At 41.7% G+C, this 20205-nt stretch overlaps 1 protein-coding gene across 1 annotated transcript in view; it reads right to left on the minus strand.

The window, feature by feature from the left end:
• The window catches only part of ADAMTS19 (ADAM metallopeptidase with thrombospondin type 1 motif 19), a 121513-nt gene that overhangs the window by 66939 nt on the left and 34369 nt on the right, over positions 1-20205 (minus strand). The window contains exons 4-7 of the mRNA XM_081213568.1: positions 18040-18212; positions 16712-16795; positions 14447-14604; positions 7363-7406 (exon numbers count right to left, since the gene is read on the minus strand). Of these exons, the coding sequence (XP_081069694.1) occupies positions 7363-7406; positions 14447-14604; positions 16712-16795; positions 18040-18212 (459 nt within the window). The remainder of the gene's footprint in view (positions 1-7362; positions 7407-14446; positions 14605-16711; positions 16796-18039; positions 18213-20205) is intronic.

The raw sequence follows: 20205 nt of genomic DNA on the forward strand, positions 1-20205 counted from the left end.
GAGGGAGCTGGCGTTTGTCCACAGACAGCTTCCGGGTCATGTGGCCAGCATGACTAAGCCGCTTCTGACGAACCAGAGAAGTGCACAGAAACGCACTTTACCTTCCCCCAGGAGTGGTACCTATTTATCTACTTGCACTTTGACGTGCTTTCGAACTGCTAGGTTGGCAGGAGCTGGGACAGAGCAACAGGAGCTCACCCCGTCACGGGGATTTGAACCGCCAGCCTTCTGATCGGCAAGCCCAAGAGGCTCTGTGGTTTAGACCACAGCGCCACCCGCCCAGTACCTACGCCAAAAAAGCCTGCTTACATCTGTAATCAATAAAGTTGTGGCCATTTTGATCGCAATATGTTGTCGTATCATTGTTACTGCTTCACGTGCCCCAGCCCTGGTGGCCTAGGGCACTGTGGGCTGGGCCCACAACTGTGTGGAGGTGAGACTTTTATGCCAAAACACATGCTGCTTTGCTACTGCAGGAAGTTCTTCAGGACTAACCAAACCGTCATTTGATAGGCAAAATGTTTAGATGGCATTAAATTGTGCCTAATGACCTCCATACTGAGAGAAGGGTTGATTTCACGAAGTCTGAAAGCATTTTTATTTGTCAAAAAAAAACCTTGATTTATTTTATTTATTCCTCCAAGGAGCTTGAGGTGCTGTACATAGTCCTCCCACTGAGCTATATAAAGCTATTATATGATACGTTTAAAGTAAAATTCATACTCCTTAAAATTACATGCATCAATACTGAAAAGCAGTACTTACAAAGGTTACTAGAATTTATCACATTTATTTTGCAAGAAAAATAATCTTTTGCGTGTTTTGCGTTCTTACAATGTCTTTGAATGTGATTTTTATTATGTTGAGCACAACATAAGGCTTCAGTTGTTTGCAGTAAGTTAAGCCACTGAAATAGCAAATATGATCTATATTATGTTCATCTGTTTCTATTTTCTTTGACTATATACAAGTGTTTTTCAGACATGCATGCTTCGGAGCATGACTTGGGGGAAATTAACTTTGACTTGCAGCTCTATTTCTAAGAAAGTAATATTCATTTTCTTTCAGCACATCAAGTGTTTCCCATTAGTGAAAGAGGAAAGGAGGGAGAGACAAAAAGCTTTCTGCGCTGTTGTTGCTTAAAAAGTGTAAATAATATGTGGTACTTTTGAAATTGCTCTGTACAAGACTGCTGCCTGGGACCACTGACAACTCATTTGTCACTTAAAAGATGTATCAGTGACCATACATACAGCAATGAGGAGATAAGAGAGCTTTGAAATATCAAGCAGTATATAGATCCCTATAAATAAATAAAAATAGCAACAATTTAATGTAGAATAATCTCAAGGAAGAACAGCCAAGCACTGGAATCGGAGGAAGAATTAAACTACACTGGCAAAGTTATATATGTATGTATAGACACCATCTTCTGCCCCTAAAACACGGTCCTCAAGGCAAAAATTAAAGAAACAATCCCTAGCAAGATAAAAAACACACTTAAAAATTTAGCAGAATAAAAATCTCTCAATTGTCTATCTAAAAAACATTAGAGAAGCGGCCACTCTAACTATGTTTGGGAGAGAATTGCACAAAGTGTCACCACTGAAAATGCTATTCTATCCTAATATAACATATGTGGCTAGTAAAAAAAAACAACCTTGTATCTAAATACCTTCCAGATATTTCTCGATTATAACACCCATAATCCCTGATGATTGGCTATGCCGGCTGGGTTTTCAGTCTAGCAACTTCTAGATGGCAGCCCCAGTCTAAATATCTACAGCAGCTTCTTATTTTTTGTTTAATGATGTGAATAAAACCAATGTGAATTGAAAACGCCAGGGAACATTCTTCATTTAGTGTCTCCGAAACATATGGGCTACAATTAATAATAATAATAATAAAATTATTATTTATACCCCACCCATCTGGGCCACCCCAGCCACTCTAGGCAGCTTGCAACAAATATGAAAGCATAATGGAAACACCAAACATACAAAACTTCCCAATACAAGTCTCCCTTCAGATGTCTTCTAAAAGTTGTGTAGTTCTTTATCTCCTCAATATCTGATGGGAGGGTGTTCCACAGGGTGGACACCACTATCGAGAAGGCCCTCTGCCTGGTTCCCTATAGCTTTACAGAGAAGATCCTCAGAGCTGGACCTCATCTAAAGTGTTCTTGTTTTCACACAAAAATTCGTAATTTCAGCTTCTTGGAAGCTTGGATATGGTGACATGCAACACCTCCATTTGTAACCTGCATTCCCAGGATTTTTCTGTCACTTGAGGACCAGCCCTGAAGGGCACCTTTAGGAATTAGCCTGGGCCTAAACACGCCTTCCTGTCTAATCTTCCACAGGAACACAGGAACCTGCCTTATGCTGAGTCAGACCAACAAACACTCCATCTAGCTGAATATTATCAACACTGACTGGCAGAAGCTCTCCAGGGTTTTGGACAAGGAGTGTCTCACAGCCCTACCTGGAAATGCCATGTATTGATCTTGAGACGTTCTGCATGCAAAGCAGCTGTTCTTTCAATTAACTATGGCCCTTCCCAGTTAGTGGCTGGAACTGCAGCACAGAACAATCCTGAACAGCTTTTTAAAACAACAGATGAAAAGGAGAGGTGTTCATTCCTCCAGAGTTTTCTGGCCACACACATAAAAGAAGCATCCTTTGTGCGTTTCTGGCATACTCAAGACATCACAGTATTTTTCAAATTGTATGCAATTTGCCAAACTGAAGAAGACGCACTGTCTCTTAAGTGCTTTTCTGCGGATGGAAAGTGGATCAGTCTCTCACTTGAAGAGCGGAAGCAGAAGACATCTCTTGACATTTATCTTACAATGACACATGGCAGCTAGAGATAATAGCCAGTTTTGTTTTCGAGAGTGACAGTCTGTGCCCTTTTCCATTGCCTATCCTTCTAATAAGATCCAGGAATATGTATTCATATTCTCTCACACGCTCGGTTAGGTTTTTGGAGCAACAGTAAAGGGAATTTGGCCATTTCACTTAAAAAGAAGAGGAGAGGAGCACAAACGACGGTCATTTGTGGTGCTTAAAGGCTCCAGCTGGAAAGAGCTCACAACTGTTTTGTGAACAATGATTTGCTCTTCTAAGAGCGTGCTTTAGAACTGGCTTATGTGCCAGTATTGCTCTGTGTTCTCTCAGTTTGTTCTTTGCAGCTTTCCCACTACCAAAAATACAGTTCCTTTGACTGCAGTTTTTCCAGGGGACGGGCTGAGTCAAAGAACACATCACATGCACATTACCACGTGCACATTATCAATGTCATCCATGATGACATGGACTTTGATGCAGCTGTAACAAAAGCCAAAGACTCCTTTACTGAGTAAGGACAAACTATTCTGAATACATAGACGCATTTGTTTTGTTGGAACTGATTTTGAAAATCTTGTGCTCTTCTCAGGGGAGTTTTGCAATATAGAACGGCTACAGACATTGCACCCTGATTTATAATGGTATTTAGCATCACTCACATATCAAAGGACAGTTTAGCTCAGCATCTAGAGTAGCCACTATGAAGAGAAATTAAAACATGCTAAGAATGCAGCCGCTGCTTATCAGTATTCACCGTGAATACCTGTGCTTAGCTAGTGAGGTGTCAGATCTTAGAAATAAATAAACAAAAGGGGAGTACAGGAATTTACAAGACATAAACTCCAGAATCAAGTCCTATGTGTGTCTTCTCTCTGAGACAGTCACAAATGCTGCAATTACAATTAATATTATGCTGCTTCTTAATTCATACGTGAGTCTGAAGAGTGTACCTCCATGTTTTCATCTTATATGAAGCCAGGCTAAATCTCAAAGATGGAGTGAGACACAAAAAAATATTTTACCCACCTCACTACACATATTGGAACAATGTATCTGAGTCTATAAAAACACTGGAAAAAATGTGTCTAACCACCAGTCCAGTATGTTTCATTTGTTCAGCGCAAAACATTCTATTTTATAATTCCCAAAGCCAAGACAGTAAATAAACTGTCCTACACAGTAGCATATGAGTGGCAAATCTAATAAATTCACTGAGAGTGCAACCTGTATGCCTGGCAGTAAGTCCCATTGTTTACTGAGGTTTAGCTCAGTAAATAGAGCAGGAACGCAGCATCAAATGTTTGTCATTCATTCATCAAAATAGTTTCACTGGCGAATGAATTTAGAGCAATGTTTTGAGTGGGCAGGTCATTTCGCATGAATGATCTTCTCTAGTTCTTCATGTTTTTCTGCTTATATTAATTCACCTACATAACACCTTTGGCTACCATAAACAATGATATATTAATAGGAACTACCGTATTTTTCCATGTATATGACGCCCCCGTATAAAATGACCCCTACTTCTTTTAACCCAAATTTAAGAAATCGATATTTTTGGGTTGCCAGAGTTCTTGATAGTCCCATGGACTGCAAGAAGATCAAACCTATCCATTCTTAAGGAAATCAGCCCTGAGTGCTCACTGGAAGGACAGATCCTGAAGCTGAGGCTCCAAGACTTTGGCCACCTCATGAGAAGAGAAGACTCCCTGGAAAAGACCCTGATGTTGGAAAAGATTGAGGGCACAAGGAGAAGGGGACGGCAGAGGATGAGATGGTTGGACAGTGTTCTCGAAGCTACTAACATGAGTTTGACCAAACTGCAGGAGGCAGTGGAAGACAGGAGTGCCTGGGGTGCTCTGGTCCATGGGGTCACAAAGAGTCGGACACAACTAAATGAGTAAACAACTCAAAGTTGTTGATTGCCCCACCAAAAACGATGTATAAGATGACCCCCCACCCATTTTTTACTCAAAAAATTAAGGGGGAAAAACATTGTCTTATACACAGAAAAATACAGTATTTTCTCTTACGATATCTCTTCCTTCTATTCTGTGATTAGGCTCTGCTATGATGTCATTTCTACTATCATATAATATTAGCTGATAATAGCATTACCTTGCACACACACATTGCCATGGGAGCTATTTCCTCATAGTGCGGTTTCAATCTGCTGCATCCAAACCAGGAACTGTGGTTTGTTTTGCTCCAACAAACTATAATCAGTAAGTCTTGGTGATAGATCATGGTTTGTTGGAAGCAAAACAAATTATACATCGTACTGACATAATGCAAAGCTTCCTTCTAGGACAAGCAGGGAGAAGTGGGAAGAATCAGACCAGATGCAATATGTTCATGCACATAAACTATGGTTTATGGCATACCATGATGTGCCAATGTGGCCAGATTTTAGGTACATTCCAATTGTACCTAAATTGGAGAAAACTATTGCCTGTTTAGGAACTTATATAATAGGCTGTCTGAGGGAAAGTGAAATGGATATATATGGGTCTACCAGCCTAGGAAGTTAGCACAATATAGACACAACCCAAGCAAACTGAATCACTTTTAAAGATTCTTGGTTCCAATGAGAAGTTAATCACATGGCTAGCTCTCAATGGGATTTTCTTGGAAACAAATATGTATAAGCCTTTCCTAACTTAAATTTAGATGTGCAAACTACTTATGACATCAAAGAGACTTAGGCAACTTCTTAGTGAAACATTTGAGTACATTCAGGTTAATATTAATGCTTACTCCTTCCTGTGGTATGGATAAGATTGCATACCATGCTTCAATTTTTGTAAACTTTTAACAGCCGTAAATTGTTCTCTTGACATTACTTCAACATTTTTCTTTTAACTTTCTTTGGCTAGCACCGCAATTTACAACATGTTAAAAATTCCTGGAATGTCCTATCTCTGTTGCCCTATAAATACACTGGGAGAAGATTTGTTACTTCGTACTTGTTTGCCTTCTGTCTAATCCTTACAAGTGATCTATTTAAATTCCAAATTCAACCTTCCACTTTTAACTATTAATCTGTCACATTCTCAGAAAAGGAAAATCACAGGTACTGATCTGAAGTAACCATGATCTTAAACCAATGGTTCTACAGCTGTTGTGATACCAGATTATGCCCCAATATACTTTATGTTAACAATTTACATTAACATTTCATAATCTTTCTTCTTGCAATTCTTGCTTTCAAAATAATAACATTCATATCACTTTTGACATAGTCATCATTTACACTTAGAAAATATTTGATTGTGTTTTTATTAAAGGTATATCAATGCAATGGAGAGCATTGCTCATTCTTTAAAAAAAAATACAGTACAGACAAGATCAGGGGTCAGCAAACTTTTTCAGTAGGGGGCCAGTCCACTGTCACTCAGATCTTGTGGGGGGCCAGGCTATATTTTTTTGCGGGGGGGGGGAGAATTCCTATGCCCCACAAATATCCCAGAGATGCATTTTAAATAAAAGCACACATTCTACTCATGTAAAAACACGTTGATTCCTGGACTGTCCACGGATCAGATTTAGGCCTTAGTTTGCCTACTCATGGGCAAGATCAAGAAGTCCAAAGAAACTGCAACCAACATCATTTAGACCTCCCAAAATTTACAGTTCTAGGATTCCATGAATATGTTTCTGTATGAAGACCAGTATGCAGTTTTAATTCACCCCATACTGGTACCCTTAATGATTTTTCTGTTTGTCACCTCTAGTGCTTGCTAAAATTAAGGTCTTGTTCCGAGTTTATGGAACACGAGTAATAACTTGCATCAAGTGCATTGAAAGGCACCATATCTTTTATCACGTAATATTATCTATCCTACAGATTCACTTTGACTGGAAAAAAATACATTCCAAATAATGCTTAATAACTGTAGTTTTTCTTTGGATATTGAATTGAGAACCCTTTTTGATTGAAATGAAAAAAATAATAATACGAAGATAAAGGTCTAATCTAATGCAGTTTCACCTAAGGTTCTGGATATGCATATCAATGAAAATATGTATTTCAAAATGTAGAACTTGATTTAAATCAATTATTTAATGAGCATCTTTTCTTGATTTAAATCAGTCCACCCCAATTCATCATAACATGCGAGCTAAGCAATGAGTGACAAGACCTCATTGCTCCATGGGCGGCTTCTCCTGTAGCTCACATCATTGATTGGTAGGACAAGGAGATGAGCTAGCCAATAGGAAAGAGAAGAAATGGAGACGGTGTGATGAGACATGGCGCGCCAACAACTCTCTGTCTCTTACGATGCCTAGGTTAGTCCCAACTAGTCACTGAAAGCAATGGAGCGGTATATAATTAAGTTGCATCAATGTCAAAATGCTTAGCCTTGGTCAACTTGCTAGAGTACCAAACACATCATCGTTATGCATTTTAACTGCCTATAAGCATTCATCCCCACATAATCAAGCTTCCACAACTCCCTATAGTGCTGTATTTTAAAGGCATTATTGTTATTTGTTTGTTTGTTTCACTTACCAACAGTATCACACGGTTCATCTTTATGTACACAGAAATCCTTCCTAAAATTGGGAGGGAAAAGAAGACAAAGCCTTAAGAAAATTGTGCTGTCAGATGCTCATTTATGCAAATTTTAATCACTTAATAAATGACAAGGCTCCTCTATTTCAAAAAAGAACATGTGAAGGAAATCCTGAAATTATCAAATAACACTTCAACCTTAAATCTGCAATTTATTTCCCATTTAAAGTGTATGTGGCATCAGATTGATTAGTTATCTTCCTTAATCATCTGAAATTCACAGATCTGTCAGATTTTTCATCCCCTACTGAAACTAAAGAGACTTCCGCATGGGTACTTATCCTGAGATCAGTGCTGTTCATGCATGCGTGTTTCTTAATATGTCCATACACTGTTCTTAGCATTAAAGTGCAAGCCAGGGTGTCCAATTTAAGATGGATTTAACCTTTCCACCAATAAATAAATAAATAAATAAACAAACAAACTGTTTTGAAATATCTAAATGATCTGCAATATAACATTAGCCATCCCCGGTTGCTCAACCAAGCTTCGATTCATTGGGGAAGATCGGATTTTTGCAAGTGAAAATGTAGATGAGCTCTAACACTGCTCTAAGTGTCCAAAATGGTACTGGGAGAATTATCTTAAGACGCTAGCAATGAAATTATTGCTGTTACCCTAGTTGGATACAAGTGCAATAAATAAAGCAGCATTTCCTTACCCCATCTCTGGGGACAGAAGGGGAAAGATATCTACTTTCCATGGTTTCCTCGATGTGTTGAGAACCCTGTACAGTGGTGCCTCGCAAGACGAAAAGAATCCGTTCCGTGAGTCTCTTCGTCTTGCGGTTTTTTCGTCTTGCGAAGCAAACCCATTAGCGTCTTAGCGGATTAGCGCTATTAGCGGCTTAGCGGGCTTAGCGAATCAGCTGATAAGCGGCTTAGCGGCTTAGCGGATCAGCTGTTAAGCGGCTTAGTGGCTTAGCGGATCAGCTGATAAGCGGCTTAGCGGATCAGTTGTTAAGCGGCTTAGCGGCTTAGGATCAGCTGATAAGCGGCTTAGCGGCTAGGGAAAAAGGGGAGGGAAGGGAAAAAAGCCCCGCAGGAACTCGCAAGACATTTTCGTCTTGCGAAGCAAGCCCATAAGAAATTCGTTTTGCGAAGCACCTCCAAAACGGAAAACCCTTTCGTCTAGCGGGTTTTCCGTCTTGCGAGGCATTCGTCTTGCGGGGCACCACTGTATACTCAAGCAGGGGAATTAGGGAAGACACCACATGGGAATGTAAATTGCCCCTATCTCCAGTCCAACTGTGCTGTTTTCAGGTCACTTAGATTATCATTCATTTTTAAAAGACTACAGTCACGGAAATATTCCAGACTGGAGTATTCTCCCTAATGGGGTCATCGTCTTGCATGGAAGCCCCAAACAACATGACTCTACAACTATGTTTCCCAAACTTGGGTCTCCAGCTGCTTTTGGACTACAATTCCCATCATCTCTGACTACCGGACTTGCTAGCTAGAGATGATGGGAGTTGCAGTCCAAAAACAGCTGAAGACCCAAGTTGGGGAAACACAGCTCTGCAATAATAAAAAAGAGGTTATGAAAGGAAAGTATAAATATGGAAGTGTTCCCTGTTTCTAACCACTGTGCTAAATCTCAACATACAGGTGACTCTCAATTTATGCTGGGGTTACATTCCAGGAATAGCGTCTACAGCCAAAATCGTATATAGGACTCAGCTATACTGCTGTACATAAAACGTTTTAAGTGTGTTGTAAAGTGCATTATACAAATGTGACACTAGATGGTGATAGTGAGCTATGGCGAATTCAATATATTTTTCAAAATGTTTTTTAAAAAAAGGATTTTCACAACTTCTTTTATATGTGTCTAGATTCCACCATAGTCAAAGCACATTGGGTTCAATATTAAGATTGACAAAGTCTTTTTCCATGAACACCTGCCCCCTTCATTTCTTTTCTTTTTTTAATTTGCCAAACATGTAAAGCTGAATGTGCACAAGTTAAATCGCGTAGGCTGCAAGTTAGCTGTACAAGATTACAATATGCCAGTATTTGCAGTACAAGAGATGGATCATGTGTTAAGACCGATGCAAACATATTAGCAGTTAGACATAGGGTTTAATGTTTGTGAATCTGGAGGGGGAAGCCTGTGGGTGTTATGAATGCATTTACATAACTGCTCTTAAGGTTAATATCTGTTTAAAGAATGAGAAAGAAGAGAACAAATGTGAAATAGAACAAGGCACAAATAGCATGGAAGTTGTACTTTGTCAAAAAGAAAATTGAGATTTGTACATGCACACCCTAATAAGTAGAGTATATGTGGGCTGAGATGCTTTCATTCAGCTGATTTCTATCCTGGTTGAAGTAAACTTCCAAAAGTTTAATTATGAGAGTTTGGGGAAATAGAACTCTTAAGTCTTGGCAACAGTGAAGTACAATTGCATCCTGTGCAATGAGACAAATGTAAAACATTCCCTAATTTCCAAGAATAAGAACTGTATTCCTTGGAGACTAGGCTGCCCAGTAAAAGTTTATGATACTCCAGATACACCTATAAACAATTCATTATTTATTTGTGTCCTCATTTCTACTTAGGGAAGTTGCAGGAGGGTCATCGTGTAGCATCTGAATCTACAGAATGGATTGCAGCGTTGCTCTAGCAATTGCTTTTTCAAATTCTTTAAGTGACTTTATTATTAATTAGCGCCACTAAAATCTTAGTGGGCCAATGGTACAGAATGCACTGGAAAGGCTAAAAACACATTTAAATGCACATTTAATTTAAGCATGTAAATGAAACCATTCATAAGTATGTTCCTGCAAGAGGTATATAAAGGCATGCACACGATTCATATGGCCAAATTTGCCTTATATTCTGTGTCCTGTTTCCCCTCTTGATTAACTTGATTAACGCTAGCTCCCCCCCCCACTCTGTCTCCCCACTCAGTTTCACAGAGCCCCTCTCATCCAAAATCTTCTTCCCTTCTTCCCCCCAATGCCAGCCCCTCAATTTCTGGTCTCCCGCCTTTTGTGGAAAGCTTACAAGCAATGGCTCTTCATGGTAGGCTGGGTGATTTTCTTATCAGTAAATGTGTCTGTGAAGAAGGAAACCAGCCTACAATCTGGAGCATTTCCCCTCTCCCTCCCACTTCTCTTTCCAAAAGAGATCAGTTCTATCAGTTGTTCCCAGTCCCTAAAATTAAAGATGGGAGTAAGCCAAGCTCAGCATTGAAGTAACATCTGAGCTTTCAGATTTTATTGTCTTCCTGTGAGTGGATCTTTATACTCCAAATGCTTACTTTTTCTTCTTTTTCTTTGCAAGCCTATAGGGCTTGCGGACTGAATCAGTCTCTGAAACAACTGCCATCACTCAGCACAAGTATCAACACATATGCTCGCAGTTCAGCACTGTGGTAATAAATGAGCCTTCCTCAACTTCCACCAACCCCAGGAAGCATGGTCAAAAATGGGGAATGATGGAAATTGAAGTCCAAAAACCCTGAAAGTCACCAGGTTGGGGAAGTCTGTAAAGATAAGCTGAAATAACACATTATTCTGTTCTAACTCCCATCTCATTGAGTAACCAACTAGGTATCTCCAACCCCTTGAAAGATTCCATCAATGGTGTCTCCAAAAAAATTTTACACATCACCTGGGAAGACAGACGAACTAATGCCAGTGTACTGGAAGAAGCAAAGATCGCCAGTGTCAAAGCGATGGTTCTTCAACATCGACTTCGTTGGACTGGTCATGTTGTGCAGATGCCTGATTATCGTCTTCCTAAGCAACTACTCTATTCCGAACTTAAAAATGGATAGCGTAATGCTGGTGGTCAACAAAAGAGGTTCAAAGACTGTCTCAAGTCAAATCTTAAAAAATGTAGTATAAACACCGACAACTGGGAAACACTGGCCTCCGAGCACTCCAACTAGAGAACAGCCTTTACCAAAGGTGTCGTGGACTTTGAAGACACTCGAACTCAGGACGAAAGGGAGAAACGTGCTAAGAGGAAGGCATGCTTGGTAAACCCTCACCATGATCAACTCCCACTCGGAAACCTCTGTCCCCACTGTGGAAGGACGTGTGGATCCAGAATTGGCCTCCACAGTCACTTACAGACTCACTGTTAAAACCGTGTTTATGAAAGACAATCTTACTCGGCTATGAGTGATTGCCAAAGAAGAAAGATTTGTCTAGAACTGTACTGCATATTTGGATTTCGAAGGGGCAGAGGAACCAGAGACCAAATTGCAAACATGCGCTGGATTATGGAGAAAGCTAGAGAGTTCCAGAAAGACATCTACTTCTGCTTCATTGACTATGCAAAAGCCTTTGACTGTGTCGACCACAGCAAACTATGACAAGTTCTTAAAGAAATGGGAGTGCCTGATCAGCTCATCTGTCTCCTGAGAAATCTCTATGTGGCACAAGAAGCTACAGTTAGAACTGGATATGGAACAACTGATTGGTTCAAAATTGGGGAAGGAGTACGGCAAGGCTGTATATTGTCTCCCTGTTTATTTAACTTATATGCAGAATTCATCATGCGAAAGGCTGGGCTGTATGAATCCCAAGCCAGAATTAAGATCACCAGAAGAAATGTCAACAACCTCAGATATGCAGATGACACAACCTTGATGGCAGAAAGTGAGGAGGAATTAAAGAACCTTTTAATGAGGGTGAAAGAAGAGAGTGCAAAATATGGTCTGAAGCTCAACATCAAAAAAACGAAGATCATGGCCACTGGGCCCATCACCTCCTGGCAAATAGAAGGGGAAGAAATGGAGGCAGTGAGAGATTTTACTTTCTTGGGCTCCATGATCACTGCAGATGGTGACAGCAGTCACGAAATTAAAAGACACCTGCTCCTTGGGAGAAAGACGATGGCAAACCTAGACAGCATCTTAAAAAGCAGAGACATCACCTTGCCAACAAAGGTCCTTATAGTTAAAGCTGTGGTTTTCCCAGTAGTGATGTATGGAAGTGAGAGCTGGACCATAAAGAAGGCTGATCGCCAAATAATTGATGCTTTTGAATTATGGTGCTGGAGGAGACTCTTGAGAGTCCCATGGACTGCAAGAAGATCAAATGTATCCATTCTTAAGGAAATCAGCCCTGAGTGCTCACTGGAAGGACAGATCATGAAGCTGAGGCTCCAATACTTTGGCCACCTCATGAGAAGAGAAGACTCCCTGGAAAAGACCCTGATGTTAGGAAAGATGGAGGTCACAAGAAGAAGGGGACGACAGAGGACGAGATGGTTGGACAGTGTTCTCGAAGCTACAAACATGAGTCTGACGAAACTGCGGGAGGCAGTGGAAGACAGGAGTGCCTGGCGTGCTCTGGTCCATGGGGTCACGAAGAGTCGGACACGACTAAACGACTAAACAACAACAAGTACTGCATATTCCATGTGGAAGTCATAATAAGGGATACTTTGGGATCTTCTATTATCAGGTCAAGCAATCATAATTTGCAAGTTATTTACCAAGCTTCTAGAGGGGATAATAGTCCTTCAAATAGGAGCAAAATCTAACTTTTAGGAGATTCACGGCAGTTTTCTGAAGCTTAAATGAGGTGACTAATGGCAGAAAAGAATCTGAGGCAAGAATGGGCAACTGCTAGTCTGTCGATTCCATAAATTACACTTTACTCATAAACTAAAACCTATTAAATACAGGGGTAGAAGAGGTCCTTAGGGCAATGCAAAGCCTAAATATTCAGCTACTCCATATAAAGCCTACTAATATACAGGAATCTCTTCAAAGAAACATATAAAACAGGCAGGTATGGAAAGGGTGGGATGCATAGCAAATGACAAAGAAATACGGCAGGGAAGGATGGTACAGGAAAATCTCACGTGGACTTAATATTAAATCTTCCAGAACTACGTCTTTCTGCTCAGCCCAGATATGATGTGTCATAACTCTAGATTTAAAATGAAGGTTCCATATATAAGTACAAAAGAAAAGTTGGGGGACTTTACTAGCAAGTACCTCATTTCTATGTCAGTTAGGCAAAGAGTCCACGTTAGAAGGAGATATTCGTGTTTAAAATGGCCCATTTTTCCTTTGATTTTATGTGAGGGCTTCCGAAGGATGAGAAGCTTCCATGCTTCATAAAACCATTGATTCCCAGCACATCATATGCATGTTTCTTCGTTGGACTTACTTCCTAGTTAGGGGGTTAGGTTTACAACATCAACGCTGCAATGGTATTAGGCTTTCTTTATTCTTTCTTTACTGTTATCATCATCATTACTTGTGAGCTCTGCTTTGCTGCCATGAAATAGAACGAGAGCTATCTGTATGCTTATCTGGAGAGCATACCATTGCCATATGTGGAAGTGACTAGTGTTATTTATTTATTTTTGAATATTTAGGACACAACGACTAGGGCTTTAAATATATATTTCCCATACTTTCTACCCAAAGGTTTGCATCCTTGGGTAGCTCGACTAGAACCATCTCCGGACTTTATTATTTTTAATGTTCAAGGGTTCCTGTCAATGTATTTCCCCCTACGGAAAAATCCAGTGTTTGTCAGATGGCAGTGGTGGTTGCTCATGAGTAACCAGGCAGGACGTCTTGCGAAGCAAGCCCATAGGGAAATTCGTCTTGCGAAGCGCATCGAAAAACGGAAAACCCTTTCGTCTAGCGGGTTTTTCGTCTTGCGAGGCATTCGTCTTGTGGGGCAACACTGTATGTACAAATACTGCAGGCATACAAATATCTAAGTCAGTTCTTTCTTTTTTAAAACAAAAAAGCAAAAAACGAGATAGTGTAGAAGACATCTTGTTTCTCCATCACACCTGAGGAAGGGGAACACTAAACACTGTGGGCTTAAGTGGTTTCTGTTCATCTTTTGAGGTGTTTCCCGACCCCCTTCATTCCTGCATCTGACTCCTTTATTTTTGTTTTTGTTTTATTTTATTTTTTGCCTGTTTGCTTCATTTTGGGGATTTCCATCACGGATCAATTCATCAGAGTGCCTACATAATGCTGCATGAGGTTCACGGCCATTAACCAAAGGGACAAAAACTTGCAACTTACCTTGTGATTAATATGGCTGCGTCTACTGGTGACACATCTTCACCCCAGCTTGTTGACATCTCTAAATGGATGTCATTTTTCTTACCAAATTCTTCATGTTGCCATTTGCAGAAACTCTCCAGCATTTTTTCACCATGATGTCCAATATACATGTCAGCCTAAAAGGTGTAATGTTTCACTTGTTGTAACATATGTATCTACATGGCTTTTTAAAGCAAAAGAGAGTGTGTGTGTTTTAAAGACTCTAAAAACTTATAATAGAGAATTCAAATATTGGTTGCTATTCCACAATCAATATTAAAACATCTATTTCATTGCAACAAACATAATGTTCCCCCTTCCAGCTGACTACAAACATGTGTAATTAAAAGTCTGACTCATCTAAACTTTAGATTCTCTAAATATTTTTGTTTGCATCAGGGAATTTGGATAAATAGAACCATACTGTTTACAGAGCTGTTTGACCTAAATTACATATTTGTGACTTAAAAGACACATACACAAAATGTTCTATACACCTTCAAACAGCTTCAGAGATTTAAGTGCATCTTCCCTTAACATTCACCTAAAAATAATATCCTCATGTTGTTTCGTACAGCCATGCTGTAATTGTGTTTGTTTCAACCAAGGAAGACCTCACTATCTTCCTCACATTATTTTACCAATCCCCACTGCGTATTTGAAGCTGCTCATGACATTGAAATAGCTGAGGAAACCTACTCAGGTGAAAGCTTTTGTGCTTATGATTGATGGCACACATAGCTCTGTCGGTAGAGCACGAGACTCATAATCTCAGAGTCATGGGTTTGAACCTCATGTTGGGCAAAAGACTCCTGCATTCCACAGGGTTTCAACCACAGTTCTGTGATTCTGTGAATGGAGGTTTCCAAACATAATTTGTAAAGTAAAGGTAAAGGGACCCCTGACCATTAGGTCCAGTCGTGACCGACTCTGGGGTTGCGGTGCTCATCTCGCTTTATTGGCAGAGGGAGCCGGCGTACAGCTTCCGGGTCATGTGGCCAGCATGACTAAGCCACTTCTGGCGAACCAGAGCAGCGCATGGAAACACCGTTTACCTTTCCGCTGGAGTGGTACCTATTTATCTATTTGCACTTTGACGTGCTTTCGAACTGCTAGGTTGGCAGGAGCAGGGACTGAGCAACGGGAGCTCATCCCGTCCCGGGGATTCGAACCGCCGACCTTCTAATCAGCAAGTCCTAGGCTCTGTGGTTTAACCCACAGCGCCACCCGCGTCCCACATAATTTGTAAGTACCAATAACTAGGCACAAGGCACAACTTGCTGCTGTTAAGCGGGGGATAATTTAGTGTGTCACCAGACAGAATGGCTACAAGGAGCTGCCTGCTTCCCTTTTGAGCACCTCTGCTAAAAGCGGAGAGATGTTTTTCACTGCTTAAGAAAGCTTCACCAAAATGTGTCCTCCCTTATCATTTCCACCCAACCTTATAATTTAAGAGTGCATGTCCTTTATCTGTACATATGTCTATTCTAAATAATAATGATAATAATAATAATACATGTAATGCAGGTTAATTCTGTGTCCAGGGCAACTGTCTACCAGCTCCACCTAGTACGCAGGCTAAGACCCTACCTGCCCGCGGATTGTCTCGCCAGAGTAGTGCATGCTCTGGTTATCTCCCGCTTGGATTACTGCAATGCGCTCTGCGTGGGGCTACCTTTGAAGGTGACTCGGAAACTGCAATTAATCCAGAATGCGGCAGCTAGACTGGTGACTGGGAGTGGCCGCCGGGACCACATAACACCAGTCCTGAGAGATCTGCATTGGCTCCCAGTACGTTTCCGAGCACAATTCAAAGTGTTGGTGCTGACCTTTAAAGTCCTAAATGGCCTCAGTCCTGTATACCTGAAGGAGCGTCTCCACCCTCATCGTTCAGCCCGGACACTGAGATCCAGCTCCAAGGGCCTTCGCCCTCATTGCGAGAAGTGAGGTTACAGGGAACCAGACAGAGGGCCTTCACATCCTGTGGAACACCCTCCCCTCAGATGTGAAGGAAATAAGCAGCTATCCTATCTTTAAAAGACATCTGAAGGCAGCCCTGTTCAGGGATGTTTTTAATATTTAATGCTGTATTGTTTTTAACACTTGATTGGGAGCCGCCCAGAGTGGCTGGGGAAACTCAGCCAGATGGGTGGGGTATAAATAATAAATTATTATTATTATTATTATTATTATTATTATTATTATTATTATTACATGGAAAAGGTAAATGCAGTACTTTCTTACTGGAGTCTCATGAAGCAAAACAAGCTTAGTCACTCGAAGGTTCACTCGAATCCCAAGGCTCTTGTGTTGGAAAAGATTGAACACCTAAAAGAAAATGGATTAAAATAACATTTCAGAATTGTAAAATGAAAATCACAAATCTACTTTGGCAGTCTGATGAGTTCTGAGTGTTTTATACAACAATTTTATATAACAATTGGGTCTGGGCAATACACAAACACAGTCTCCATGTTCGGAACAACTCCATCATCTGTTTTTTTTTGGGGGGGGGCAGAGAGCTGATCTTCGTTTGCACACACAGAACAACTTTCTTTGATGGAATTAGAAGCTCATGTTCACATCCAAGCACACAGAGCACTTTATGTAAGTGAGAGTGGAACGTACTGTTGACTCCTTAATATTTTGTTCCTGAATGTTCAAGGAATATCATAGTGTACTAATGTAAGAAGGCTAGGCTGGGGGGAAAGCAGCACTGTTACATCTCACAAGACATCTATGGAAGCCTAACGAGAAGGGCCAAAAAAAGCTGAGTCTGCACTGGAGATGGGAGCTTGGGTCAGATCCTGCGCCTTCATAAGAGCACTAATCAGGACTCTGACCCACACCAGGACCCCACCTTCCAATCCTAATGACTTATACAATTAAGCTATGTTCTGCGCTTTACTGAACTTCAAGCTACCGCATTTTTCGCTCTATAGGACACACCTGACAATAGGACACACCTTGTTTTAGAGGGGGAGAACAAGAAAAAAAATCTCCCCCCCTCTGCTCAGCGCCCCTTCAGCGAAGCGGCAGGAGAAACGGAGCCCCTTCCATTTCTCCTCCCGCTTGGCTGAAGGGGCGCTGCGCAGCTCTCCCTCTCTGCTGAAGCCAGGAGAGTCTTGCTTTCCTGGCTTCAGCAAAAGGAACTCGAAGCCTCCAGAGCACAGCAGGAGTTCCTGCTGCGCTCCGGAGGCTTCAGGCAGCTATCCCTGAAGCCTGGAGAATGAGAGGGGTCGGTGCGCTCTCTAGGCTTCAGCGAAAGCAACGAAAAGCCTCCGGAGCGCGGAGGGAGCGCTCCCTCTGCGCTTCGGAGGCTTTGCGTTGCTATCGCTGAAGCCAAGGAGCCTGCATTCGCTCCATAGGATGCACACACATTTCCCCTTAATTTTTGGAGGGGGGAAAGTGTATCCTACAGAGCGAAAAGTACGGTAATTTAAATTGACGGTAGAGTAGACCAACTGGGATAAATGGCAGCCATTCACTTACATTCATAGTTTGCAATGGGTATGACTTAGCTGGCGATCACCCAGCGTATTATCTTTACAGAAAGTCTCAACGTTCCCTACCATATTTAGAATCGTTAGGATAAATCGTCTAGCTGCATCAGCCCCGTGATAGGAAATCATAGCCGGATCTGCAACAACTACAGTCTCCACATTATATTCTTGAGGTAATTTATAGGAATATCTTTTTCCTCGTCCGCTTTCTGTTCCTTTTTGGCTCTTGGGTAGTCTTTTCTCTGCAACAGAAACAAGTAGTAGACAAATGATCGCGTAAAAATGCTTTATACTGAGTTATGCTATTGGACCATCTCTATCTGGAGATGCTAGGGTTCTTCTGCATCCAAATATATGCTCTGTGATTGACAGAAAGGCATCCTAGCCATTTTTAGCAAAAAAATGTTTCACTGGGATACATGTTTTATGGCTTTTGTTCAAACCTCTAGTGATTATCAACTTATAAATGAAATATTTACCAACCATGGATTATACAATGCTAATGAATATAACGTTACACTTCCTGCTCAGGGCTGGATTTAGGTTTGATGAGGCCCTAAGCTATTGAAGGTAATGGAACCCTTTAAATGTCCAGCTGTCCTTGTCGCTGTTTTTTGTGTTGAGTATATGCTATATGGTAATTTATGGACCTAATAGCTCCATAAATGGGATGCGGGTGGCGCTGTGGCCTAATTCACAGAATCCAGGCCTTGCTGATTAGAAGTTTGGCGTTTCGAATCCCTGCGACGGGGTGAGCTCCCATTGCTCGGTCCCAGCTCCTGCCCACCTAGCAGTTTGAAAGCATGTCAAAGTGCAAGGAGATAAATAGGTAACACTCTGGCGGGAAGGTAAACGGCGTTTCCGTGCGCTGCTCTGGTTCGCCAGAAGCAGCTTAGTCATGTTGGCCACATGACCCAGAAGCTGTCTGTGGACAAATGCCGGCATCGGCCAGTAAAGTGAGAGGAGCGCCGCAACCCCAGAGTCGTCCGTGACTGGACTTAACTGTCAGGGGTACCTTTACTTTTATCTTTAATAGCTCCATACACAACACAAAACACTGTTGCTGTGTGTAGGTTTATTTTATTTTTTATCATATTTTGGAAATGTACATCCAGGCTTTTTCCCCTTAATTTTTTTGGGGGGCCCAAGAAAGTGGGGCCCTAAGCTATAGTTGTTTAGCTTATACATAAATCCGGCACTGTTCCTGCTCTAACCCAGTGTTTCCCAACCGGTGTTCCGCGGCACACGAGTGTGCCGTGAGACATCGGCTGGTGTGCCGCGAGATGCCTGGAGGGAGGCGGGCGAGTCGGGCGGCGAGAGGCAGGGCGGCGGCGGCGAGGAGAGGCCGCGCCTCCTGCTGCTGCCTAGCGCTCCTCCTCGCAGCCGGCAGCGCTGCCTGGGCGCCTCCGCGCGACTCTGCCTCGCTGGGTTTGGTCTCCCAGCAGAGACGGGTCACACGCGCACCTCCCTCCCTCCCTCAGCCTGCGCGGAGGGAGAGCCAGAGAGAGGCATCGCTCCTGCGTGGCGGGAGAGGGAGCAGCCGGAGCGATGCCCCAAACGAGCTGAATTCCGAGCGAGGGACTGAGGGGGGAGGGAAAAAACTTTCACTTCCGTGCGTCCCTCCCGGCGTGACGCTGCGCGCTGACGTCACGGGGCGGGGCTTTAATGGTGGTGTGCCGCGAGATTTTTTTTCAGTAAACAGGTGTGCCGTTGCCCAAAAACGTTTGGGAAACACTGCTCTAACCTTTTAGAGTAATTGGCATGTCTGCTCATTCTAGTCATGCTCATATGTCCAACAGATAATCGACCGGCCTCAATAATCAATTAACTGCTTAACACAAGTTCCAGCGCATTTGATGGGTTTATGGGGCTTCATATTTCCCTGGTTTTTAATGCTGCCAACTTTGCTCTATAGCAGATTCCCCTGAACTAAGACTAATGAGCTACACATAGTTCACTTAATATTTTTTACTGTAGAAGCAGGAACATACTGTAGATTTAGCAGCAACATGCTTCCACAAGCTCAAAAATCAGAAGCTACACGTATATTTTTAATCATTAATTCAACCTCAGCTCTGTGAATCAATCACAGCTCTGTGAAGTTAAATAAAAAATGCGGGAGGTGGATTCTCATGTTACAAGTACACACTAAATTATAATTTCTATTCCAAAATAGGAATCATAAGTATTTCCAATCTCATCTTTATTTTTCTTAGTCATGGGATGCAATAAAAT

This window comes from Podarcis bocagei (assembly GCF_964188305.1).
Source record: "Podarcis bocagei genome assembly, chromosome: 11".
Taxonomy (NCBI): domain Eukaryota; kingdom Metazoa; phylum Chordata; class Lepidosauria; order Squamata; family Lacertidae; genus Podarcis; species Podarcis bocagei.